Genomic DNA, 22,047 nt, shown 5'->3' with positions numbered 1-22,047 from the left:
TTAATCCCTGACCTCCCATTCTTCTTCCTAAACTAGAATACCTGAGGCAATAGGCACTTATTTGAGCAGGATGGCTTGTTTGAGTATATTGATAGCTTTTCTATTGTGCATTACAGGAGACATGGTTAACTCAATCATTGATTGTAGATGGGTGGCACACAGCTTCTTTTCTGGCAGTTCAAGGGGAATGAGGATGTCCGAAAGGTGGCTTATTGTTGGGAGTAAAAAACCATTGGGATTGGTGGAACTCCCTTCAGTGTCTGAAAACATCTTGGTTGGTAAACGTATATTCCTAGGGCTGTTGCCTAACACACAAGGAAAAGACATTGTCATTATTAAGATATATGAGCCTCGTTACAAGAATAGCTATAGTGATGTAATGAAGAAAGCTCAGGTCATTATTCATGATTTGATGCGCTATGATATGATATTTTATTTATAGCGTGCCTATACACAAGTGTTTCAAGCCAGGGCGAGGGAGGGGAACAAATGGGAACAAGACAACAATCTTACTAGGCCGAGTGACATTGAGATTGTGCAAATGCAGGGGAGAGGGAAGGGGAGAAGTGCCAGGGAAAGGGGAGGAGGAGCAAGTGCAACACATAGGATCAAACATCGAAAACAGGAAGTGCGCCAGCATGTAGAAGTGCATGGATTAAGTGCGGAAAAACAAGTGATAGATAAGTGCAAGTAGGGAGGTTGTAGGGTTGCAGATAGAGCCCCAAGTGCAGGGATGCCAGGGGGCAGTGCAGGTGTGCAACTGGGAGGGCAGGAACCTAGGCCCGTGGTTCAGAGAGTAGCCAGGTAACCAGTGCAGTATCAGACAGATGAGCAAGGTAGCGGAAGAGAGAAGGCAGAAGCAAAGAGGAAAGTCTTGAGCTTCTTCCAGAACTGGAGATCGTTCTGCTTAAGTTTCATAGAGGCAGGGAGGCTGTTCCAGAGGGAGGCGCCAGCCAAAGAGAGAGATCTGCCCCCAACTCTTTGTTTGGAAAAGTGACTGACCCTCAAGGAGTTGGTGGTGTAGGAGCGAAGTGCTTGAGTAGGAAGATACATCAGAAGAGAAAGCTGGAGATATTTTGGTCCCAGGCCCCAGAAGGCCTTGTGGACAATGCAAAGGGTCTTGAACTTGATCCTTGCAGCCACTGGGAGCCAATGGAGAGATTTCAGTGCTGGAGAGATACGATCTCTGGACTTAAGGCCAAGGACAAGTCTGGTAGTCCTGTTCTGGATGAGTTGCAGAGGATGGAGAGTAGAGGCAGGCAGATTTAAAAAGAGGCTGTTACACTAGTCAAGCCTAGAGAGAACCAGAGCTCTAGATACAGTGAGCTTCTGGGGGTGGGAGAGGATCGGAAGACTACCTCTGAGGAGGTGCAGTTGGTAATTTAACTGAATGTAGCCCTATATTGGTTTGCAGAGATTTTAACACTAGGATCCCAAATGATAAAATCTTGGAGGAATGGGAACTAGAGTACCTATCCGTACCAATAAACGCTTTGATACTTGGGCATACATGCAAGCGTGGTATGGACTGGGCATATTTACTCTACCTAGCTGGATTTATTGTGGCAAATGGTGCATATCCATCCGATACTCCTCCTCAGTTAACTAGGATTGGGAAAAGTTGTAGCAGTATAATTGAGTATATCTTTACTGCGAGCTGTAACTGGTTGATTGTAGACATGTGCGTTGTCCAACATGAAGAAAGTGACCACTATCCCTTAGTTGCTTGCTTCAATATTTTAAATCAATGTAAAGGCAGTGTCCGATTGGGGACCTTGAGTGTTAATCCTGCTCTCAATCGAGTTACTTGGAGTGATAGTAATTTGCGGCATGCCTCTAGTAAGGCTGTGGCCGTTTTTGGCAATTATATGACAGCAATTGAGCATTCCATCAATAATCCCATAATGGCCATTGCACTGCAAGCAGTAACTGACTAAGAAATTTGTGTTGAGAGAATTAGAGCTAGCATCCTAATTAGGCTTGGCACACACTCTTAGAATAGATGCAGGCCAAATAAAATACACCAGAATGCTTTTGATATACAGATTAAACAAAAAAAAAGGATACGCTTAAAGAGCTACGTCGTGCATCTCATCTGGTGTTAAACTGTAGTGAACATGCTTGTTGGGTGAAAACCATAAAATTAGAGTATCACAAATGGCTCAGAAAGCATAAGTATGAGCTTGAAATCAATTGATGGAAGGCCTTGGTAGACTCATCCCAAACTAATAACCCTATCAAGTTTTGGAGGATTATTAATGGAAACAAACATCTCTTTAGAGATATCAATGGTGTTCCAGAACAAGCTTGGTTTACACATGTGGAACAACTGTTCAGGGGGAGAAGTGGTGACACTTAGGGCAGCTACGATAACTGTTGAGTGACTGTTTACTAAAAGGGTCACTGATGCCCATAGGCTAATTCTGGCCAGCAAATCTTCTAGGGCTCCTGGTCCAGATGGAATGTGCAGTACGCTGATTAAATTGGATATAGAACTCTGGGCAACAACATTATGTTGATTATTTCATTGGATTGGAGTAACTCAAGCCATTCCAACTTCTTGGCATACTCGCATATTAGTCCCAGTAAAAGAAAAGGGTAACCATTCTGCCCATCGAAATAATCACCTACTGGCGATGTTGGATGTCCCAGCAAAATGTTTGGGCCGGGTACTGTTGAGCGAGCTTGAAGAATGGGTTGAGGTAAACAATTGCATGCCATTTAATCAAACTGGGTTCTGCAGAGGACTAGGCACCTCGATTGATATACTGGCCTTGGTTACGATTATTGAGCAGACATGAATGATAAGCAACTCATCGTTATATGTGGCATTTGTAGATCTTAGTGCCGTGTTTGACACGGTCGACAGAGGTAGGCTGTGGCAAAAGTTGCTGAGTTGGAATATGATTATGTTGTTGCATGAAGATACTAAGTTGAAGGTTCAGTTAGATCATCATGGCAGAACATCAGCCTGGATACCCACCCAGAAAGGCCTAAAACAAAGATGTATTTTAGCACCAATGTTTTTCAATCTTTATATGTCGGGCCTGTTTGAGGTTATCACGAACAGCTCATCAATTGCACCAAAATTGGGTAATATTCCAATACAATGGATGGGCTATGGTGATGATGTAGCAATTTTGGACCTGCCACCTTGTGGATTGCAGTCCTCCTTGGGTAGGTTGAAAGAGTATTCACAATGAATAGTTTGATAGTGAATACAGTTAAAACCAAAATTATGGTTTTCACACCTAAACACAAAAAGGAGAAAAGGGCATGTTGACATATGAACAAGGAGGCAATCAAAGTGGTTTCTGAGTATAAGTACCTGGGCATATAATTAGATAATAAACTATGTGGCAAAAGACACCTTGAACAAGTAAACCTAAAGGCTCTGCAGTTAGCGGGTAGTATTGGTTCTTTTTGCTTTCATGGGTGATGGATACTCTGTGGGTATCTTATAACAGCTATACCAGGTATAAATCATATCCATTTTGTTATATGGAGCAGAAATCTGGGCAATGAATATCATACCGGATATGAGTAAAATAGAATCTAGGACACTAAGAAGACTTCTTAGATTGCCTCCTTGTATTTCTATTGAAATGATATATCTGCAATTTGACATCCTGCCGCTCCGAGACAAACTCTATTCAACCTGTTTGAACATGTATTGGAATATGGCAAACGCTTCAAAATCCTCAGTGGTTAGGCTTTTGTATAAAGTCATTCTGACCAAGACTAGTTATATGCGCTTGAGCTGTATTGCCAACATGACATCTATTGCCCTTATATGGCTTGGTTTGGCCCCTGAGAATTCCTTGACACTTCAACCCTATAGTTATAAAACAGTCACGAAGACATTATTAAAAATCTACTCTCGTTAACAACTACTTACTTCCTTGGCTACCAAACGCAATTCTATAGTGTTGGTTGAATATATCCAGGAAAGAATGAAACCTCCACACTATATAGAACAGTTGGTTGGTAAAAATATGGTTTGGGACTATATGAAAGTTAAAATGAATTAGGTAAAATGCTAGAGATTGCGGGAAACTGGCTGAAGTTACCAAGAGTCTTAAGACAAATGGGCCTCATTACAACTATGCCGGTCCAGAAACAACAGTGGTGGTAAGCTTACCACCACCTTTATTTCTGGACCGGCATCGTACAAGTCTGTGGCTGAGTGCCGTCCCACCGGCCAGGCCTCACCTGGCGGGCGTAACGCCACCCGGCCGCAGACTTCACTGAAAAACTGGCACCGTTATTTCAGGGTGCCAGTTTTTCAATGATCCCCATTCCCATTGAGTCCTATGGGACTCAAATGGGAATGGGGATTTACGAATTCTGCCGCCTGATTTACCGGACCGCTGGGGCTGTAATGCCCCGGTTATTCTGGCAAGGTAGGGGGTGGTAAATCATCCCGAGTCCGGTGGCAGCCGGCCAGTTTTACCGGCACGGCTACCACCGGACTCATAATGAGGCCCATTGTCGCTTATGTGGTGAACCACAATTGGAGTCTGCAACACATCTATTGACCTTATGTCCTGCACTACTGGAATTGCGGTTGTCAACATTGAGAGCAGCTGGCATAGAAGGGCCCTTGTTGGGTGCGGGCTTGTGGTCTATATATTTAAATGGTAACCATGAAGGGTGCATTATATTCCTGACAACACTATGGAGGAAAATTGTGTCTATATTGGAAATGTTATCATGAAAATGCCGAAAGGTTGTTATCGTGGTTTTTCATATGTTGTAATATGTGGAAAGGTTGGCCTATTTTTTTTTCTTTTCTTTTCTTTTTTAAATGTAAATGTTTTGATATTATATTTTAACTTTGGATAACCGGAGTGTCAAATTTTGACTATGTTGACTGTATGATCATGCTTAGAAACACTTGTGTAAAGGTGCATTATAAATTCCATATAATATCGTATAATACGTAAATTAAAAATAAAGAATTCTTCATCTGAGAGTGATGAAGATCTAAGAATAGATCAGTAATTAAACTGTTGCCTCAGGCTTGCTGTCCTTATTGCCTCTTCCCACCCAACTAGTCCTTTACATATAAAAGAGAAGAAAAAGATGTATCCCGTCCAGTAAAGGGTCTGAATGAAAAGGTTTTCAAGTGCACTCAGAAACTGTGGAGTGGAGAGAACGAGTGGAAGAAGAATCATTCAGGGCAAGTGTGACCGTAGAGAAATTCATTTGTGGCAGGATGAACAAAACTCAATGGGAAATTAAAGACTGCAATAACCCAACCTATCCGAACCATCAAACCCATTTTACATGGTATTAAAAAAATTGCTGGAAGGCGAACACCTGGGAACATTCTTTATGAATCTTGAAAGCGACGAAGACACTTTGGTTGCAATTTCTATACATTCTGGAAAATACATAGCACCCTTGTAGACATGAGAACTGCAAGCTTCTCACCAGGTTCTAAACCTTGATGGGAAACCCCCTTTAATGATCTGATGGCAGGAATTTTAGAACAACTAAGCAAGGACCCTGAATATTGCAGGCAAACATTATGGGCCTCTTTCAAGACCCTGCCTAAACAAGTGAAAAATGCCTTCATATTAGAGCCATTCACAAACTCACTACCTCCCTACCTCCAAAGAGCATTCAAACAACTCTGCCAACCCATCTTGGAATACATGACCTAGACATCCAGTGAGCTTTAAAAGGCATATGCCCCATGAACCAGGATTCCCGGAAATCTCTCCAGCTGTGGAAGCTGTATCCACTGGATGTGAGGGGTCTCCAGTAGAGCATTGTGACGTGTCTCCAGTCAAGACTTCTGGGAATAGAGCTCAGCCAGCCCTGTAGACTGGTCCCTCAGGAGGAAGCTAGAGGAGCAAAAAGAGATCAGGACAAGCTACCCCTACTAACCTAAAAAGATATGGGGCCTCATTACACGGAAGGCGGTAATCCAGGGTGCTATTAGCACCCTGGACCATGCCGGTAAATTACCGGCACCGCCTTGGCGGAAAGGGGATTTACCGCCCCATTCCAAGGTTGGAGGGGCGGTAAATCCCCTTTCCGCCATTGCCCTTCCCCATTCCCATTTCAGCCCCATAGGGCTCTATGGGAATGGGGAAGGCGCTAATTACGGCACCGCAATTTTGCGGTGCCGTAATTAGCTCCGAGGTCCCTTAGCGGGTTGGTACTTAACGCCTGCAAGAAGCAGGCGTTAGTTCCTCCAACCCGCAAAGGGACCTCGTAGTACGGCGGTAAGGGTTAACGGTCACCGTTGCCATTAACGGTGACCGTTAACCCTTACCGCCGTCCGTGTAATGAGGCCCATGGGCTTTGTTGCTACACTTGCGGTAGGAGGACCCGTCTAACTGGAGTAAACCTTGAGGCAGCCAGGAAGTGCCCACGGACAATAGATATATTTATATATCTATCTCTTGACCCAAGTAGAACCTGATTGGTGGCTCAAACCAGCCCCAGCTGAAGAAGACCACAAACCCTAGTTGGAAATAATGGCTCATGATGTCAAACAAAGGAATATAACCTGGTTACCATAGAGGGATATATATAGTGCATGTGCTGAATAGCACAGAGGTCTGACTTGATACTCTCCTCCAGATACTTCATGATCAAGTAGTATAGATAATACATAACAAAAAGGTTGTGAGGTGTATCCCATTGGCAGATTAACTCTTGAGGATGCATGGGGAGCAAGTGTCTTTATAGTTGGCAGGGATGCCAGGCTTTCTGTAACAAATCTGAATTACTATCCTAAATGGTTGTTAGATGTGGCTGTGAAAGTTTTGGCAAAGTCCTACTTGGCAACTTGCAGGCGTGGACTTATGCCAACCAAATACTTACCCACATCAAGCTGGATTCAGGAAGAACGTAGGCACTGTTGGTCAGTGTTTTCTCCTGTTTCTTTTAATTCAATAATATGTAATTTTATCTAGGACAAAGTTATAGGTCACATTTCGAGACCTTAAAACTGCATTTGACTCTGTGTCATGGGCTTCTTTGTGGCGTATACTTGAAACCCGTAAAGCCCCACAGAAGCGGATCTCCATAATTGCTTCACTGTATTCTCAAAACCAGGCTAAAGTTTGCTATGGCTTGAGGGGGAAATGCACAAAGAAGTTTAATGTGAGCAGGGCGATGAGGCAAGGATGTGCTCTTGCCCCCTTGCTTTTTAACATATATATACAAGAAATAATTGATGCCATGCTGAAAGAGAGCCAGGATTACCCAAAAATGGGTTCAGAAAACTATACGGCACTCTTTAAAGCGGATGATGTGGCCATGATTTCTACAACCCTATCGGGTTTGAGAAAGGCTCTATAAATTTTTTAGACTAAATCTTCAGAGCTAAAACTGGACTTAAATGTCGATCATGGTTTTCTGGCCTTGCTCATCAAAAAAAGGGCTAGTCTCTTTTAGTATTGGGAACATTTTGCTTGAGCTGGTAGACTTTTTTAACTACCTGGGGGTTAGATTCCAGGAAGTTGGAAGTTGAAAGCCGCAAATAGTTGAAACAAAAATGAGTATGGAAAAATATAATGGGGCTATAAACTCTTTATTTTCAAGCCACGGTAGGGGCGCAGTCTCTGCCGCCCTGAAATTATTCCAGAATCAATCCTCTCGAGCAGCAGTATATGGGGCTGTAATTTGGGGATATACGCATCTAAATAGCTTACAATCGTACAACCAATTTATTTCCGTTGTCTGTTAAGGCTGCGAGCTATGTTCTCCTTATAATATGCGGATAATAACTGTATAATAGTGTTGTGTTTTTTTTCTTATTGTTTTTTGAGTATTAATGAATAATGTATATTGTGTGTATTGCTTTTAAGGTTTTATGACCGAAATAAATCTTTTATTAATTGAAGCAAATCTTCCACGGAACTGGCTTCCCTTTCTTGGATATAACAGGCCCTTGTTTGAGCACAGAAGAGTTCATCTACTCTAGTCAACAAGACAATCCAGCCCTTTCTTGTATGAGGGTAAAGGAGGTGGGAGAAAACTCAGGAGACTATCTTGACTTGGTCTCAAGACTGTGAAAACACCTACACCCTCTCTTTCAGCCAAAACTGTTGCATGATGAAAGATAAGTTGAACAGACTGAGACATACGTAGCGGGAGAGAAAGGGGAAAAGGGGGAGGGTAAGTGACAATCCTTTTTATGGAGTCGAGAACCAAACGATCTCTGCCTTTCACTTACTGTTGCACACAACTGACTCCCTGCACTTCCTCCTGTGGAACTCCTAGCACAAACCCCTTTCCATGTCCCTTCTCTTTCTCCCTGCACTTGCACGCTCTGAATGCTCACAAGGACTAGTAGGTCCGCCCCTTTCCTGTTCATCAGTTTATTCTATTTGCCTTTGTTCCCATGTTCCCTACCCTTTGCCGTGTGGGCGTTTTGAAACACAATTTCTTGATGTATAAGGGCCTTACAAATGCACAATAAACTAAACCATGGTGACAGGAAGCCTGGGTAAGTCACGCACTTTGTGATGCATTCTCTGAAGATGGTATATGGGGCAACCACCAGTGCCTCTTCCCCATTACTGTCCTCATGGTTCAGCCCACCCAGATCCTCCGACACCATTAGAGTGCAAGGCACGGGCGTCCTAACACAACCTAACCCCATTTTCCCTTCCACGGTTAAAATGAGATGCACAAACATCATAATTTGGTCTTCCCGCATTCCCCCAGCACTGTTACAATCATAAACTCGGACATCATAACTCAGTCAACCCGTGTTTCAAAAACTGCTAGGATAAGGGACTTGGCCACTAAAATTCACAAAGAATGTCCACAAATTGCAGTTTCAATTCAGAATGGGAAAGAGATTGAGTGAGTACAGTCTGCAGGGCAAACTGGAGACGCAATCACGATTCACCAAACGTTTACTGAAGGGTGAGACACAGGTGATGCCACTGTATATGTAGAATCAATGTGGAAAGATGTAACAAAACACATATCAGGTCAGGTAAATCATGGCGGAATCAGACGGTAGTCAAGACTGGGCCTTCTTATTACAGTATAGCAAACCCTGCATATGAAGCTTCAGCCCATAGAAGGCGAGCAGCATACCACATAAACAGTTCTAAGTAAACATTTGCAAGAGGTGGTCTGTCGTCCATCAGTGTATTACCTAAGCCCACCACCACCAGGGCGGTTGTCCAAAGTAAGGGCTTTGTTGCCCCAATTCCATGGAAAGCTGGGATATAAAAGTGGGTAGGGACAGATACAGGATATGAATGTTTTCCGAGAGCCGACCAGCAAATGAGGTGTATGATGAAGTTGAAGAAGAGGAATCAAGAAAATGAGAATGAGGATACTTTGTAGAATCCCAAGATCAGGAAAGTGGAGAAAGCAGGAATTGTCAAGGAGAGCAATGAGATGGAGATGGGCAAAATCAGTATCATTATTTTATTTTATTCGACATTTGTATGGTGCCTATACACAGGTGTTTCCAGGTGCCACAAGACAGAAAAGGGACTGGGGAGTGGGGTGGGGGGTTGATCATAAGAATACAACAAAAAGAAATAAAGAAAAGGTTATATTGGTCTTGTGACAATCCTACCATGCAAGTGCATGAACAAGGTGATAAGTGAAAGGGGTAGAGATAGAGGGAGACGTGCAGAAGTCGGGTGCCCCCATATGGGGGGCAATTGCTGGATGGGCCGAGGCGGCGAGTGCAAGGGGAATGAGGGGGGGTGCAGTGGACTGGAGCACTAAATTTAGAAAGTCCGGGAAGGGGAGCCCAAGGGCAAGTGCTGGCGGTGGATACTGGGGCGACTGGTAGGGGGGTGATGGTCTGGCTCATGTATGACTATGAGGGGGACAGTCTCCAGTCCAGCGGTAGATGGGGAGTTTAGCAAGGGAGGGGAAAAGGGAAGGAAGAAGAGAAAAGGAAGGTCTTGAGAAGTTTCCAGAATTTAAGAAGATCCGGGTCAAGTCTGAGGGAGGAGGGAGGCTGTTCCAAAGGGGGGCACCAGCTGAGGAGAGGGATCTACCGCCCACTCTCTGTTTGGAGAAACGTTTGATCTACAGATAGTTGGTGAAAGAAGACCGCAGGACACTGGCTGGGAGGTATTTTGGGAGATAAAGCTGGATGTAGAGAGGTCCAAGCCCCATACAGCATTGTGGATGATGCAGAGGGTCTTGAATTTAATCCTTGCAGTCACTGGGAGCCAGTAGATAGATGTTAGGGCTGCAGAGATGTGGTCCCTCGGCTTGAGGCCAAGGATAGGTCTTGGCAGTCCTATTCTGGATTAGTTGAAGGGGGCGAAGGGAGGACAGAGTAAGGTTGAGGAAGAGGCTATTGCAGTAGTCAAGCCTAGAGAGACCCAGGGCTCTGAAGACATTGACCTTCTGGGGAAGGCAAGGAAAGGTAGAATGCTCCTGAGGAGATGAAGCTGAACATTTCACTTCTTTGCAAGGTCTGTGATGTGTGAAGAGAAGGAGGGAGATGAATCAAAGATGATACCAAGGATCATTGGAAGAGCACCATACATGAACACTAGTCAGACAGTCAGGTATGAGGGAGGAAGAGGAGGAGGAGACGGTAGGGGAGGGCAGCCAGAAAGAGAGCTGTGTGTCATCTGAATAATGCAGGAAATGAGGGTGGTAGCCGGAGATCAGGTGGTCCAGATGGGCCAGGTAGATGTTGAAGAGCCATGGCGGTAGGCTAGAGCCCTGAGGGATGCAACAGGTAGAGAGTGAGGTGGAGGAGAGAAAAGGACCCATTTGCACTTGGGAGGGTCTGTTGGAAAGGAAAGAGGTAAGCCACGCCAGTGCCCTGTCTGTGATCCCAAGGGTATCACAGAGACGGTTTGTGAGGATGGAGTGGTTGACTGTGTCAAAAGCAGAGGAAAGATCGAGCTGGATCAGAACTGAAGGAGTGCTAGAGTCTAGATTAGAGAATAGGACTTCTCAGGTATTCAGGAGAGCAGTTTCAGTGCCTCTTGCTGCCCTGAAACCTGGCTGGTAATCAGGGAGGCAGCCAGCTCTTTTGGTGTGCAGGGTCAGTTGGGGGATCACCAGTTTCTCCATGTGTTTGCCCAAGAAATGGGTGATAGAGATGGCTCAATAATATACCGGGCAAGAAGGGCCAGCAGACAGCTTTTTTATGAGGGGGTGCACACGGGAGTGCTTAATGGGTTGTGAAAAAGAGCCTGGAGGACAAAGTTAGGAGGGTTTGAGGAGGAAGAAGGAGAAGAGTTGAGCCAGTAGGTGGTTGGAGTAGAGATCGAGAGAGAGGAATAAGGAGGTCTGTGAGCCACTGGTGGAGCCTTGATGAACTTGAGCAGTTGAGTAGCCCAGAACATGGCTATACCACCTTTGCATGGGGGCACAACAGTATTGACTGCAGCCTGAAAATCTATCCAGCACAGCTGGGGGAGAAATCTACTGTAATCTTGAAACCAGTGGCACTGCCATAGAGTGTCCATGTTCACTAGCATCACCTACAGAGAGGCCCCGGCCCTTGGGACTCATCAAGAACTTTCAGTGACTTTAGGTGATTTGATTTCCTGACATTTAACCTTTAACACAAACAGTTGTAGACTCAGGCACTTAGATTTGGACCACTGTCCTACTGTAGATCGAGATTTGTTTCTTCGAGTACCGACTGTAAATATTTGGCTCTCCATAGACATTGCTCTATTATATAGCGATATATATCCTTGTCTTACTCAAACGCCTTTGTTTTGAACTGAATAAATAATGTTTTATTTATAACCTATTGGATACTAAAGTTGTTGATTGATACCTTGTCCTTTGATACCGGGGAGCGAGTCCTGTGGAGTAGCTATTTTTTACTATTTTGGGGACAAATTACACACTTCTGACTTTGCTCAAGTTTGGGAGCAGCAAATGATGCTGACAATTGCCCCTTTTAAAAGCTTTTACAGTGCAGGTTCTGCAGAGTTTCGCAAAAAGTAATTGAACAGTGACAACTATTTTTAAAGTGGTTCTGGTCCCCAAACCAATCACATTGACTATTTTTTCAATTAGCAAGTGACAGACTTTGTTCGAGTCTTCGGACACCAATTTTACAATCCGGATCTTGAAAACAATCCTGTGGATATGCGAAAAAGTTGGGTCAAACCCAGATACCACTAACTGGATTTTGGCTACTTTTGGCCAGTTTTAAAACAAACCACTTCACAGGTTTCTTTCAAAGGTCCAAAATTACGTTTTGGGGACCAGTCACCCGCTCCTTGCTAACAACTGGTTCAAATCTGTCCTGTGGTTTGAGCTGTAGTTAAGTGCAAATTGTGCCCTATGAGAAATTGTATTGGAAACTCAAATTTTGGGACCCACTCCCTTATAACTTTGCCCCTCTTTGATGGAGCCTCACAAAACAGGTGATCATAACATGTCTTTTAGGGTGGAGATATTTTCTGACTATTGAATCTGTTGAGCTGTTTACCTTTACTCCTATACAATGACATTCCTCATGAATATGCCCTAAGCTAGCAGTAGAAGAATATGTTCTCTTTAACATACTCCTTTTAGGTAACGTCAATTCCTGCTGTATCATCTACAAAAGCTTTTCAGTCTAATGCGTACCCATGTATTGATCTAAACATACATCCTAGTCTACTTTGGCCTCAGGAAATGAATTGGGCTTGAGCTTGCGCATTTGCTTTAATATATTTTTCCTATCTCAAATATAACATTAGGTCTTGGGGAGGAGTTGAATCCTGTATGCTCATCTTTTTATCTTGATCATAAAAAATCTGACTCAGTATTGTTTCTTTTTTCATCCACAGGATCATTGTTTTTGAGGAAGGTCAGATTGTGGAGTGTGACAACCCTGCACAACTTCTAGCACAGAAAGGTGTATTTTATGGTCTGGCTAAAGATGCCAATATTATTTAACATGAACCAACTTTTCAGAGTTCACCTTTTTGATGATTAGTAAGTGAATCTAAAAAACATATGTAATGTAATGTAAATTAGTCCTGTATAGGTCAACCTCTTGACACTGTATGTACAATATTTGTATAATATGGAATGTTTCATGAAGGATAATACTCAGGGATACATCATCATCATATTGTGCCTTTAAATTGGCAAACACTACGGTTAAAAAAATGCAAGGTTATAATAAAAGGATTAAATAACTGGTTGTTTGTGTACTAGCTTCAATATAAAATGTTACAGTTCTTCCCCAAAATCATCAGAACGGAACAAAATAATGTGATTATATTGTGATATGCAAGCATATCAAATGCCTTGGCTAAAGAGCAAAATAAATTGTGAATGAAGTCTCAAGACTGAAAGACCATCACTGAAAAACCATCCTTAGAGTGGAAAGATTTATTTATTACATACAAGTTGGTGTCCCCTTCTCGAAAACGCTCTTCCTTAACATCGCTAGGCTTGCATGCTGTTTATAGGAGAGTGACAGAAGGAAGGAGGAACGGAACAGACAGGCATACTAATGGGGGGCTTGTAGCTAGCTTCATTTCACAAAATTACTGGAAAACTAGGAGAGCAGTGAGGACAAATGAATCCAATGCAAATCAACTCAAACCTTCTCAGCTCCTCACCTGGGTCCCCAACAAAGGTAGCTCTGCTTTCTATCTTAGATAGCAGTTCCCTGTGCCTGGTTAACCTGAATTGGGGTGGAAGATTTACCCCTGATCAAATTGTTTCCAATTTCAAACCTAAGGGAGAGGACTCCCATTAACGCTATTGGATTTGGAATTGACACTTGAGGGCGTTTCTAAAGGGCCCAGTGAGGGGGAAGTGTGAGAAAGAAAATCCAGTGAACAGCTGAGCTATAAGGAGCTACTGCCCGGATACTACACTTTGAGTAAAAATAGTGTTCTAGGACTCCCATCCAGGATACTGTTCAACAAGAAACTCAGTCAAAAGGAGGCTGAGAGTGCCCCAGTGTACTTTTATCTCAGGGCTGTAGTCTTTTACCTTGTTGAAGCTTTTGGCCTGTGCTTCGAATCCTGACCTTGGTCCTTGGCAGTTGTCTGTCTTGGGATGGGCCACACATCTCCTTGCATCCCTTCCTGGAAGGAGTAGTGGTTAGAAATCAGCTTTGTTGGGATCTGCAAATCTACTCTTAGTAGGAATGCCCCCTTACCACAGCACTTGCAAGCAGTATATTTTCACCGACTACCTGGGTCCTGGAATCGGCACTGCAAGTCCTAGCTGCGATGGTGGTCCTGTGAGGTTCCAACACAATCTGTCCAACACCGTCAGCTCTCTCAACCTCAATCAAGTACTGATGCCTGCCAGCCTATGAACGCAGGATTTAATAACGGTTCTAAGGCTAACTGTTGTACTATGTGAACCAGTTGGCGCTCTAACTAGCTGAATCATTCTATTGGGCCAAATCAGGTTAAAACTGTACCAACCGCCCTGACTCTCTGTATCACACCTCTATTTCCTATGGAATGCAGTCCTAACTCCCTTAGCGCTCAGAGATTTCGCTCACCTTTTTTATCAGCTGTCATCACTACATTGATTCAATGAGCCTACTGATTTGTGGGTCTGATTCCCAAGGGCAACTCTAGGTCTGTAATGGGCAGTACTTATTAGGTCCACTTCCTCCCCATCTGTGTGTGCCTCAATGCTAAGTCAGAAAAGGTGGGAAGGATTATTTAATGTAGTGTAATGGAACATGCCCCAAGCCCAGCCACCCAGCCTTCTAAAAGCCTGACCAACATTTTGGGATATCGTACCCCTATCATGGTGGGCCTTCATTCATCCACAGTTTTCAAGTGACTGACCATGTTTTCACCAATCTGTAGGAGAGTTCTTATGCTAAACATTAATGTTGTGTGTGTGATTTCCGAAGCCTCTAATTTTGCAGCAGGCTTAAGTCTGCACTCAGGTTTGGGATTTGTGGAACAGCTATATTCCCTTTGCGGCTCCTGGTCCTCATACAGAACCATGAGTGGGGCTGCCACACAGGGGTAATTGTCCATAGATGCCCAGGCTCCTGCAGCTGAACCGATGACTTGTTTCCCTTAATATTGCTGTGTTACTGAACCAGTCTTTTAGTGTGGATCATAGAAAAGTACTGCCTCATTATTAAATCCAAACATCTCCTCATCACCCACTTGGGTATTTTGACAAAGTACCCTACCTCTCAACTGGAAGTGTTGTATGGGCAGTTACATTGGCATGGCACCAATGCTGAGCCCAGATATGGCATATGGTGACCCCCCGGACCGTGCCACAGCACTGTGGCACAGGACTGTTCCTGGACATGTGCCCATGATATACCTATCACGTTATCTCACATTGCTGCTTTGATGCCATGTTTAGTAATGCTTCAGCTTTTAATCCACCTATAGACAGAGGAACAGCCTAAAGCTCTCTGTAGCTGAAACAACACTATTTGGTTTGGTACTGTATAATATAGCCAGAATGTCGGATCAGCCTGGTGGTGGAACGGTGCAAGTGGGCCGTGAAAACCGGCAGCAGCCAAATCATGCATGTCAAATCACAGATGGTAGACCAGCGTTGTTACCTACAGATGCGTAGAGACAAAGAGAGCCTGTAGATCACTACCGACCCCTGAATCAATCAGTGCTTCCATGTACAACCACTTGTTGTAAGCACGGCACACAGGGATGATCTACAGTCCAATCAAAACTGCAGACACCTTAGCTTCAGTGTGGTCTTTAGAAGCTTATGAGAGAGACACAGAGACTCAAGATATGGGTGTGTGATGGAGAAAAGAAATGAGGTGGAAGGACTGTGGATAAAGGTGAGTGGTTGAAGAAAGGGCTATGCAACATGTGGTTGGAAGAAACCATAAGGCGATAGACAAAGTATGTTAGAGAGGAGCTTCGGAGCCTCATCAGAGAGGTCCAGGGAAGAACCAGGGAGGCACAGGAGGAGAGACAGGAGAGCGGAGAGGAAGAGCAAGGAGGAGAAAGAGAATTACACTTTGGAACCAGACCACTGTAAATTGACAAGGAAGAAAATGAGGTTGGTAATTCAAGGGATCGAACCACGGCCTACGGAAAGGAAGGTGACAATTGAGATACAGTAGAGAAGGCCATGTTATCAATTTCTTGGTAGAAGCTCTAGGGCCTTGCCCTCCCTTACCAATCCCCAGCTTCTGGTCCTTAAGTGGTTGAGCATGCAGATGCACATGGGCCTGAAAATCTCTGGTAGGGGATGCCTGCTGGATCAATGACGAGAAGCATATGATATGAGCTACCAGAACCAAGAGAAATGAAACCATTAGAAAAGGCACCTAAAATACCAGAATGTTGTGTGGCTATGAGCTCACTCCAAGGAGGGAGCACAGATTGAGTTTTGCAAAAGTGAGAACTTTTGAACTCAAGGAGAAGTCATTCTGTTGTTATTAGTTGAACCATTTATGTTGAAGTCAAGTAGAAGCTAACCAGTAGTTATTGCACCTTCTTTTAGGTTGCTGCTTCTCAGCACTTCTTTGGTCAAATCATGCAACTATCCATAAAAAACCCTACTTAACTATATCTCTCCATGCCTTTTGTTGATCCTACTCAGCGTGGTGACAATTTCACCAAATGTTATATGGGAGCTTGTGATCTTCAAGTACCACCCCTATTGGTCGAATAACAGGGCAGATGGCTCACTCTGGATATTATTTAGCTATTCTATTTCTTTCTTTTGTTGGGCGTTCACCTAAGCATAGGCGTGCAGATTCTGGGTGTGGTTTGGATATTGTATGCGGTAGAAGTGGGTTCCTTGTAGGTAGATCATTGTGTAGAACAAGTTGATCCGTTTTTATCTCAGTGAGTTGAATAATCATAATCAGGTGTTTAGCCATTTACTGAAGTTAGTGGTCCTCTGTCGTCCTGATTCCGTTTGGAGTCGAGTTCCATAGTTTTGCTATGAGAATGGAAAAGGCGCTCCCTCCAAATTTAGTTTTCTCCTAGTGTCTTGTTTCTATTTGGAGGTCGGTGCTAGATCTTAAGGTTCTTGTGGGTATGTATCAGGTTATTTTTGTTTGAAGGAATTCGGCTCCTTGCCTATGTAGTGATCTGTGGGCATTGTAGAGGGCATTGAAATTAACTTCTGAGGGCTGGGATGATGTGGGCTCTTCTACTTAGTCTTAGCAGTATTCTTTCTCTGATGAGGTGTTTGGGTATTCCTATGTAGAGATATTGGCGTAGTCTATTCTTGATAATACTGACGAAAATGATAGTGAGAGTTTGTCGTGGCAACTTGAGGTAGGACAGGATCCCTCTTATTAGTCAAATTTGGTAGAATTTCTTTTTTGCTATTGCATTGACCTGTGGTTCCAGGGTGAGACTGTTGTCCGTGAGTATTCCGAGTTGAGGATTGAGATTGGGTTCCCATACTCGGGGGCCAGGTGAGAGATGTTTGTGTTAGGTTCTGTCTCGAGGGGCTATCATTATTTCCATTTTAGTTGTTTGTGGCATTTATTGAGGGTTTTATCAGGGTCATTTTTGGTAGTCATCTGGAAAATAAGCTGGGTGGGGAGAGACTTCATCCTTGTGGTATGCTGTATGTGATGTGTTTAGTGTTTGTTTGATGTGAACGCTGGCAGGTAGGTTATTTCAGTTCCGTCGATGCTGAAAGATTTCAGCCATTCTAGTGCAGGATTTTGAATACTGGACTCTTCGAGCCTCTTGATTAATGTTGCATGTTTGATCATATCAAAGATGGCTGATATGTCCAGTAGTATGTGGACAGTTTGTGTCACAAAGTCCAGGATCCAAGGCGCAGGAGCGACGTAGTACCAACCACCCCCACTTTGGTCGTGGAGCCCGCAAGTCGGAGCTTACACGGGTTTCCTGGACCAGAGCAGGGAAGGAGGGTTAGGGGTCTCGATGATTGGATAGGTAGGGGGAATTAGGTAAACCGGATTGAGGGTGAGGTAGAGGTTATGGTTGGGAATGGGGTGTTTTACAGGGAAAGTTCGGTCGCTGCACACTTTTGTTCTGGTGTCCTCAGCCCTTACTAACTACTTGCACATAAGCACCAATTTGCACATAAGAACATTTTTACTCTGCCTAACCCTATGTCATTGGATCAGTACAGGAGTTAGCATGCAACTTAGCTCTGGTCTTCTGTGTGCTGTCCATGAAGAGCGGTCACGTCCTTGGTACGTCTGAAGGGTTGTGTTCGAAAGGTCCAAGCTAAAAGAAAGTAACAAGCATTAGAACATGCCCTCTGTTATTGTCTGCATTCACCTCATGCAGCCTCACTCACACTGACACACTCTCTAATGCCCCCCTCAAGACCTGTATAGTGCTATTGCACTATGCTACGCAAGCGATCTTCTTGCAGATCCCTGCAAACACGTTAAAATGCACAAGCGGTCTTCCTGCAGACCCTCGTGAACGATTTGTGCCCCAAAACTGCGGTAGCTATCTCCGGTACTGTGTTTTCGCCTCACAGGCCTGCTATGGTCTGCAAGAGGCGGAAACACTCCAAATGACAAATCACCCGTGCACGGGTTAATATATCCCAAAAGAATGCCGCCGGCACATTGAGCACCTAAGTTATAGCTTTTCGTAGCGGTGCAGGGGCTCTGGGGTGGTAAGCGATCGCCCCCTGCACTTCCCCCTCGATCCCTTTGGGCCCTCAGCAAAGAGGAGTACTTATCTCGTGTGGGCGAGGGGCCGGGCTGCTGCTCGGGTGGGGCTGGGCCCCTCGCGTGTAGTTTTGTTGGAGCTCCGGTCCACACGTCTTGTCGGCATGGAGTCTCGAGCGCAAGCCCCGTGTTCGGGGCTCTGCGCATGCGCGATGAGGCGGCCGCGCCCTTCCTGGTCGCTGATTGGTCCGAATCGTCCCTGGGCATGCTGGGGATTGTAGTCCTTTGGCGCCGGCTGGGGATTGTAGTCCTTTGGCGCCAGCTGCTGGGAAATGCAGTCTTTAGCCTTTTTCTCCTGCACATGGGGCAAAGCAGCCTTTTGTATGGTTGCATCTTGGTTTGTCTCTCCCCACCAGTGCCCATAACAGTACCCACAACACCCCTGCGCCTAGCCTGTCCTTGTCTCTGCCTACCTGAGCCCCTGACAGTACTCCCCCTCCCACAGAAGGCAGTTGTTCCAGGTTTACTAGGATAATTCCTGTGAAAAGTATGCAACAACCTGGGGGCATGTACATGCTGGGAGGGTTCCCAAGTGCGTTCCTCAGGGCCATACCCCACCCAGTCAATGAGGTAAAACACTTGGCCCTTTTTATCTCGCTTGGAATTCAAAACTGCTTGGACCTCGTACTCAGGTTCCCCTTGCATCATAACGGGAGGTGGTTTTCTAGCAATAGTCCCATGTGGAGCGGGTTTCAGGAGGGAAGTGTGGAAAGTGGGATGTACCCTCATTTGGGGAGGTAGGGTCAATTTTACTGCAACAGGGTTCACAATTTTAACTATTGGGAATGGATCCAAATATCGGGGTTGTAATTTCCTGGGCCCATCCATGCGAAGGTTGCGGGTGGATAACCACACTCTATCTCCCACACTGTAAAGTGGACTGGGACGACGACGCTTATCTGCATAACGCTTATATGCGTCCTTGGCCTTTGTGAGATTACCCTGCACCTCCTTCCAAACCTGCTCTATGCCCAACCGTTGTCCAGCCAACGTAGGCAATTCAAATCCTGAAACTGGAATGGCCTCTGGGAGAATCCGTGGGTGTCGCCCATAAAGGCAGTAGAATGGAGTATTTTTGGTGGATGCATGAGTGGCGTTATTATAAGCCATTTCTGCTAACCAAGTATGCTGGACCCAGGTTGTCTCCCTACTCGTGGCAAAACACCGCAAATACTGCTCCAGGCATTGATTCACGCGTTCTGTCTGGCCATCTGTCTCGGGATGGTATCCGGACGACAAGCGGACTTCCATCCCTAGAATCTTGCAAAACTCACGCCAGAAGCGATAGGTGAACTGTGGGCCCCTATCCGTGACCACACAATAGGGAAGGCCATGGAGGCGGACTACATTTTGTAGGACTAATTCGGCAATTGCACCAGCAGTCGGGACTCCCTTACATGGGATGAAGTGGGCCATTTTCGAAAAGGTATCCACGATTACCAATACCGAAGTGTATTCCTGAACCTCAGGAAGATCCACAATAAGGTCCATGGTAATCGTATGCCATGGTATTGAAGGAGTCGGTAGAGGACGAAGGAGCCCAGCGGGTTTTTGGTGACTAGCTTTGTTTCGAGCACACACCTCGCATTTAGACACATACTGCAGAACGTCTTGCCGCCACTTGGGCCACCAGAAATGTCTGGCCACCAACTCCTGTGTTTTTGACTTTCCCGGGTGTCCCGCCAATGACGAATCGTGGCACCATGATAAGGCCTTTACCTGCAGTTGTTTGGTGGGCAAATACAAGGCTGATCCATGGTAGGGGAGTCCCTCTACGAATGTATTTTGAGGATCTTGTTTGCACCACTGATGGATGTCCTGCATAGGGAGGTCTTTTAATAAGGCCTCAAAAAAATCAGAAGTAGCTCCAACAATGCGTGTTGGGGGAATAATAGGTTGAGGTGCAATGCCTGCTTCTCGCTCTGCTGACTCGGGATATCGTGACAATATATCTGCCTTTCGATTGTTGGATCCGGGTCTATATGTTATGATGAAATCAAACTCGGCAAAGTATTGTGCCCATCGCAACTGGCGCGGGCTCAACGTCTTGGCGGTTCTTAAAAACTGGAGGTTACGATGGTCCGTTATGATCGTGGTGGTATGATGTGCCCCCATCAGGTAGTGTCGCCACTCACCAAGAGCTGCCTTAATTGCCAACAATTCTCGATCGGCAATGATATAGTTCTGTTCAGCTGGGAGTAGTTTCCTTGAGAAGTAGGCCACGGGATGTAGCAGGCCTGTCTGAGGGTCCCGCTGGGACAGGATAGCACCTAGAGCGTAGCTAGAGGCGTCCGTTTCCACTACAAATGGTCTGGACAAATCCGGGTGTTTCAGTACCGGGGCGTCGGTGAAGGCCTTTTTGAGCTGTTGAAATCCCAGGTCGGCCGATGTGTCCCACACAAAAGGGCAGCCTTTACGGAGAAGCTTCGTGATTGGGGTGACCAATGCAGAAAAGTTTTTCACAAAGCGTCTGTAGAAGTTCGCAAACCCCAGGAAAGACTGTATCTCTTTCACACTGGTAGGGGGAGCCCAATCCAAGATTGCCTGCACCTTTTTCTTGTCCATTTGTACGCCGGTTGGGGTCAGGAAGTAGCCTAGGAATTCCACGGTGGTACGGTGGAATTCGCACTTCTCCAGTTTTGCATAAAGATGGTATTGTCGCAGCTTTTGCAAAACTGCGCGTACATGTTGGACATGTTCCTGGAGATTATGAGAATATATTAGGATGTCATCTATGTACACTACCGCACATACATCTAAATATTCTCTAAGGACCTCATCCAAGAAATGTTGGAAGGCAGCGGGGGCGTTACAGAGACCGAATGGCATAACCTGATATTCGTACAATCCGAACTTGGTCCGGAAGGCGGTTTTCCATTCGTCTCCCTCGCGCACCCGCACAAGATGGTAAGCGCCTCGAAGGTCCAACTTGGTGTAGATTGTCGCGTCCCTAACTTGATCCAGAAGAACCGGGATGAGAGGAAGCGGATAACGGTTCCTTAATGGTTATCTGGTTCACTCTGCGGTAATCTATGCAAGTCCGGAGCTCTCCAGACTTTTTTGGTACGAAGAACAAAGGGGACGACACTGGCGAATTAGAGTGGCGAATAAATCCGTTCTTTAAATTCGCGGCTATGTACTCTTGGAGGTGATTATTTTCAGCCTCCGTTAGGGCATATATTCGACTACACGGTAGAGTAGCCCCAGGCTCCAGATCGATTTTGCAGTCAAATGGCCGATGTGGGGGTAACGATTCTGCAGCTTGTTTGTTAAATACGTCCATGAAATCTGCGTATTCTTGGGGTATACCTTCGGGACGCATTTCCTTTTGCTTACTCGAGATGTTGAGAGCACACACTGAAGGTGTACTTTCTTGCCGGCAATGCTCAAGACAATGCGGCGAGTCCAGAGTGATTGAACCTGTGGTCCAATGAATTTGGGGGTTATGTTTTTTTAGCCATGGTAATCCCAAG

The 22,047-nt window shown here is 45.1% G+C and overlaps 1 protein-coding gene across 2 annotated transcripts in view; it reads left to right on the top strand.

Annotated features, from left to right (window-relative positions):
• The window catches only part of LOC138569274 (multidrug resistance-associated protein 1-like), a 1,459,677-nt gene extending 1,446,557 nt beyond the window's left edge, over positions 1 to 13,120 (top strand). For both annotated transcript variants that reach the window (XM_069647112.1, XM_069647111.1), the window contains one exon: positions 12,762 to 13,120. In XM_069647112.1, coding sequence (XP_069503213.1) covers positions 12,762 to 12,870 — 109 coding nt within the window. In that variant the 3' untranslated portion in view covers positions 12,871 to 13,120. The remainder of the gene's footprint in view (positions 1 to 12,761) is intronic.
• The last annotated feature ends 8,927 nt before the right edge of the window (positions 13,121 to 22,047 follow it).

Source organism: Ambystoma mexicanum, chromosome 2q (genome assembly GCF_040938575.1).
Source record: "Ambystoma mexicanum isolate Mex_15411 chromosome 2q, UKY_AmexF1_1, whole genome shotgun sequence".
Classification (NCBI taxonomy): Eukaryota; Metazoa; Chordata; class Amphibia; order Caudata; family Ambystomatidae; genus Ambystoma; species Ambystoma mexicanum.
The sequence above is the reverse complement of the archived record's forward strand: the minus strand, read 5'-3'. Positions and strand labels throughout refer to the sequence as shown.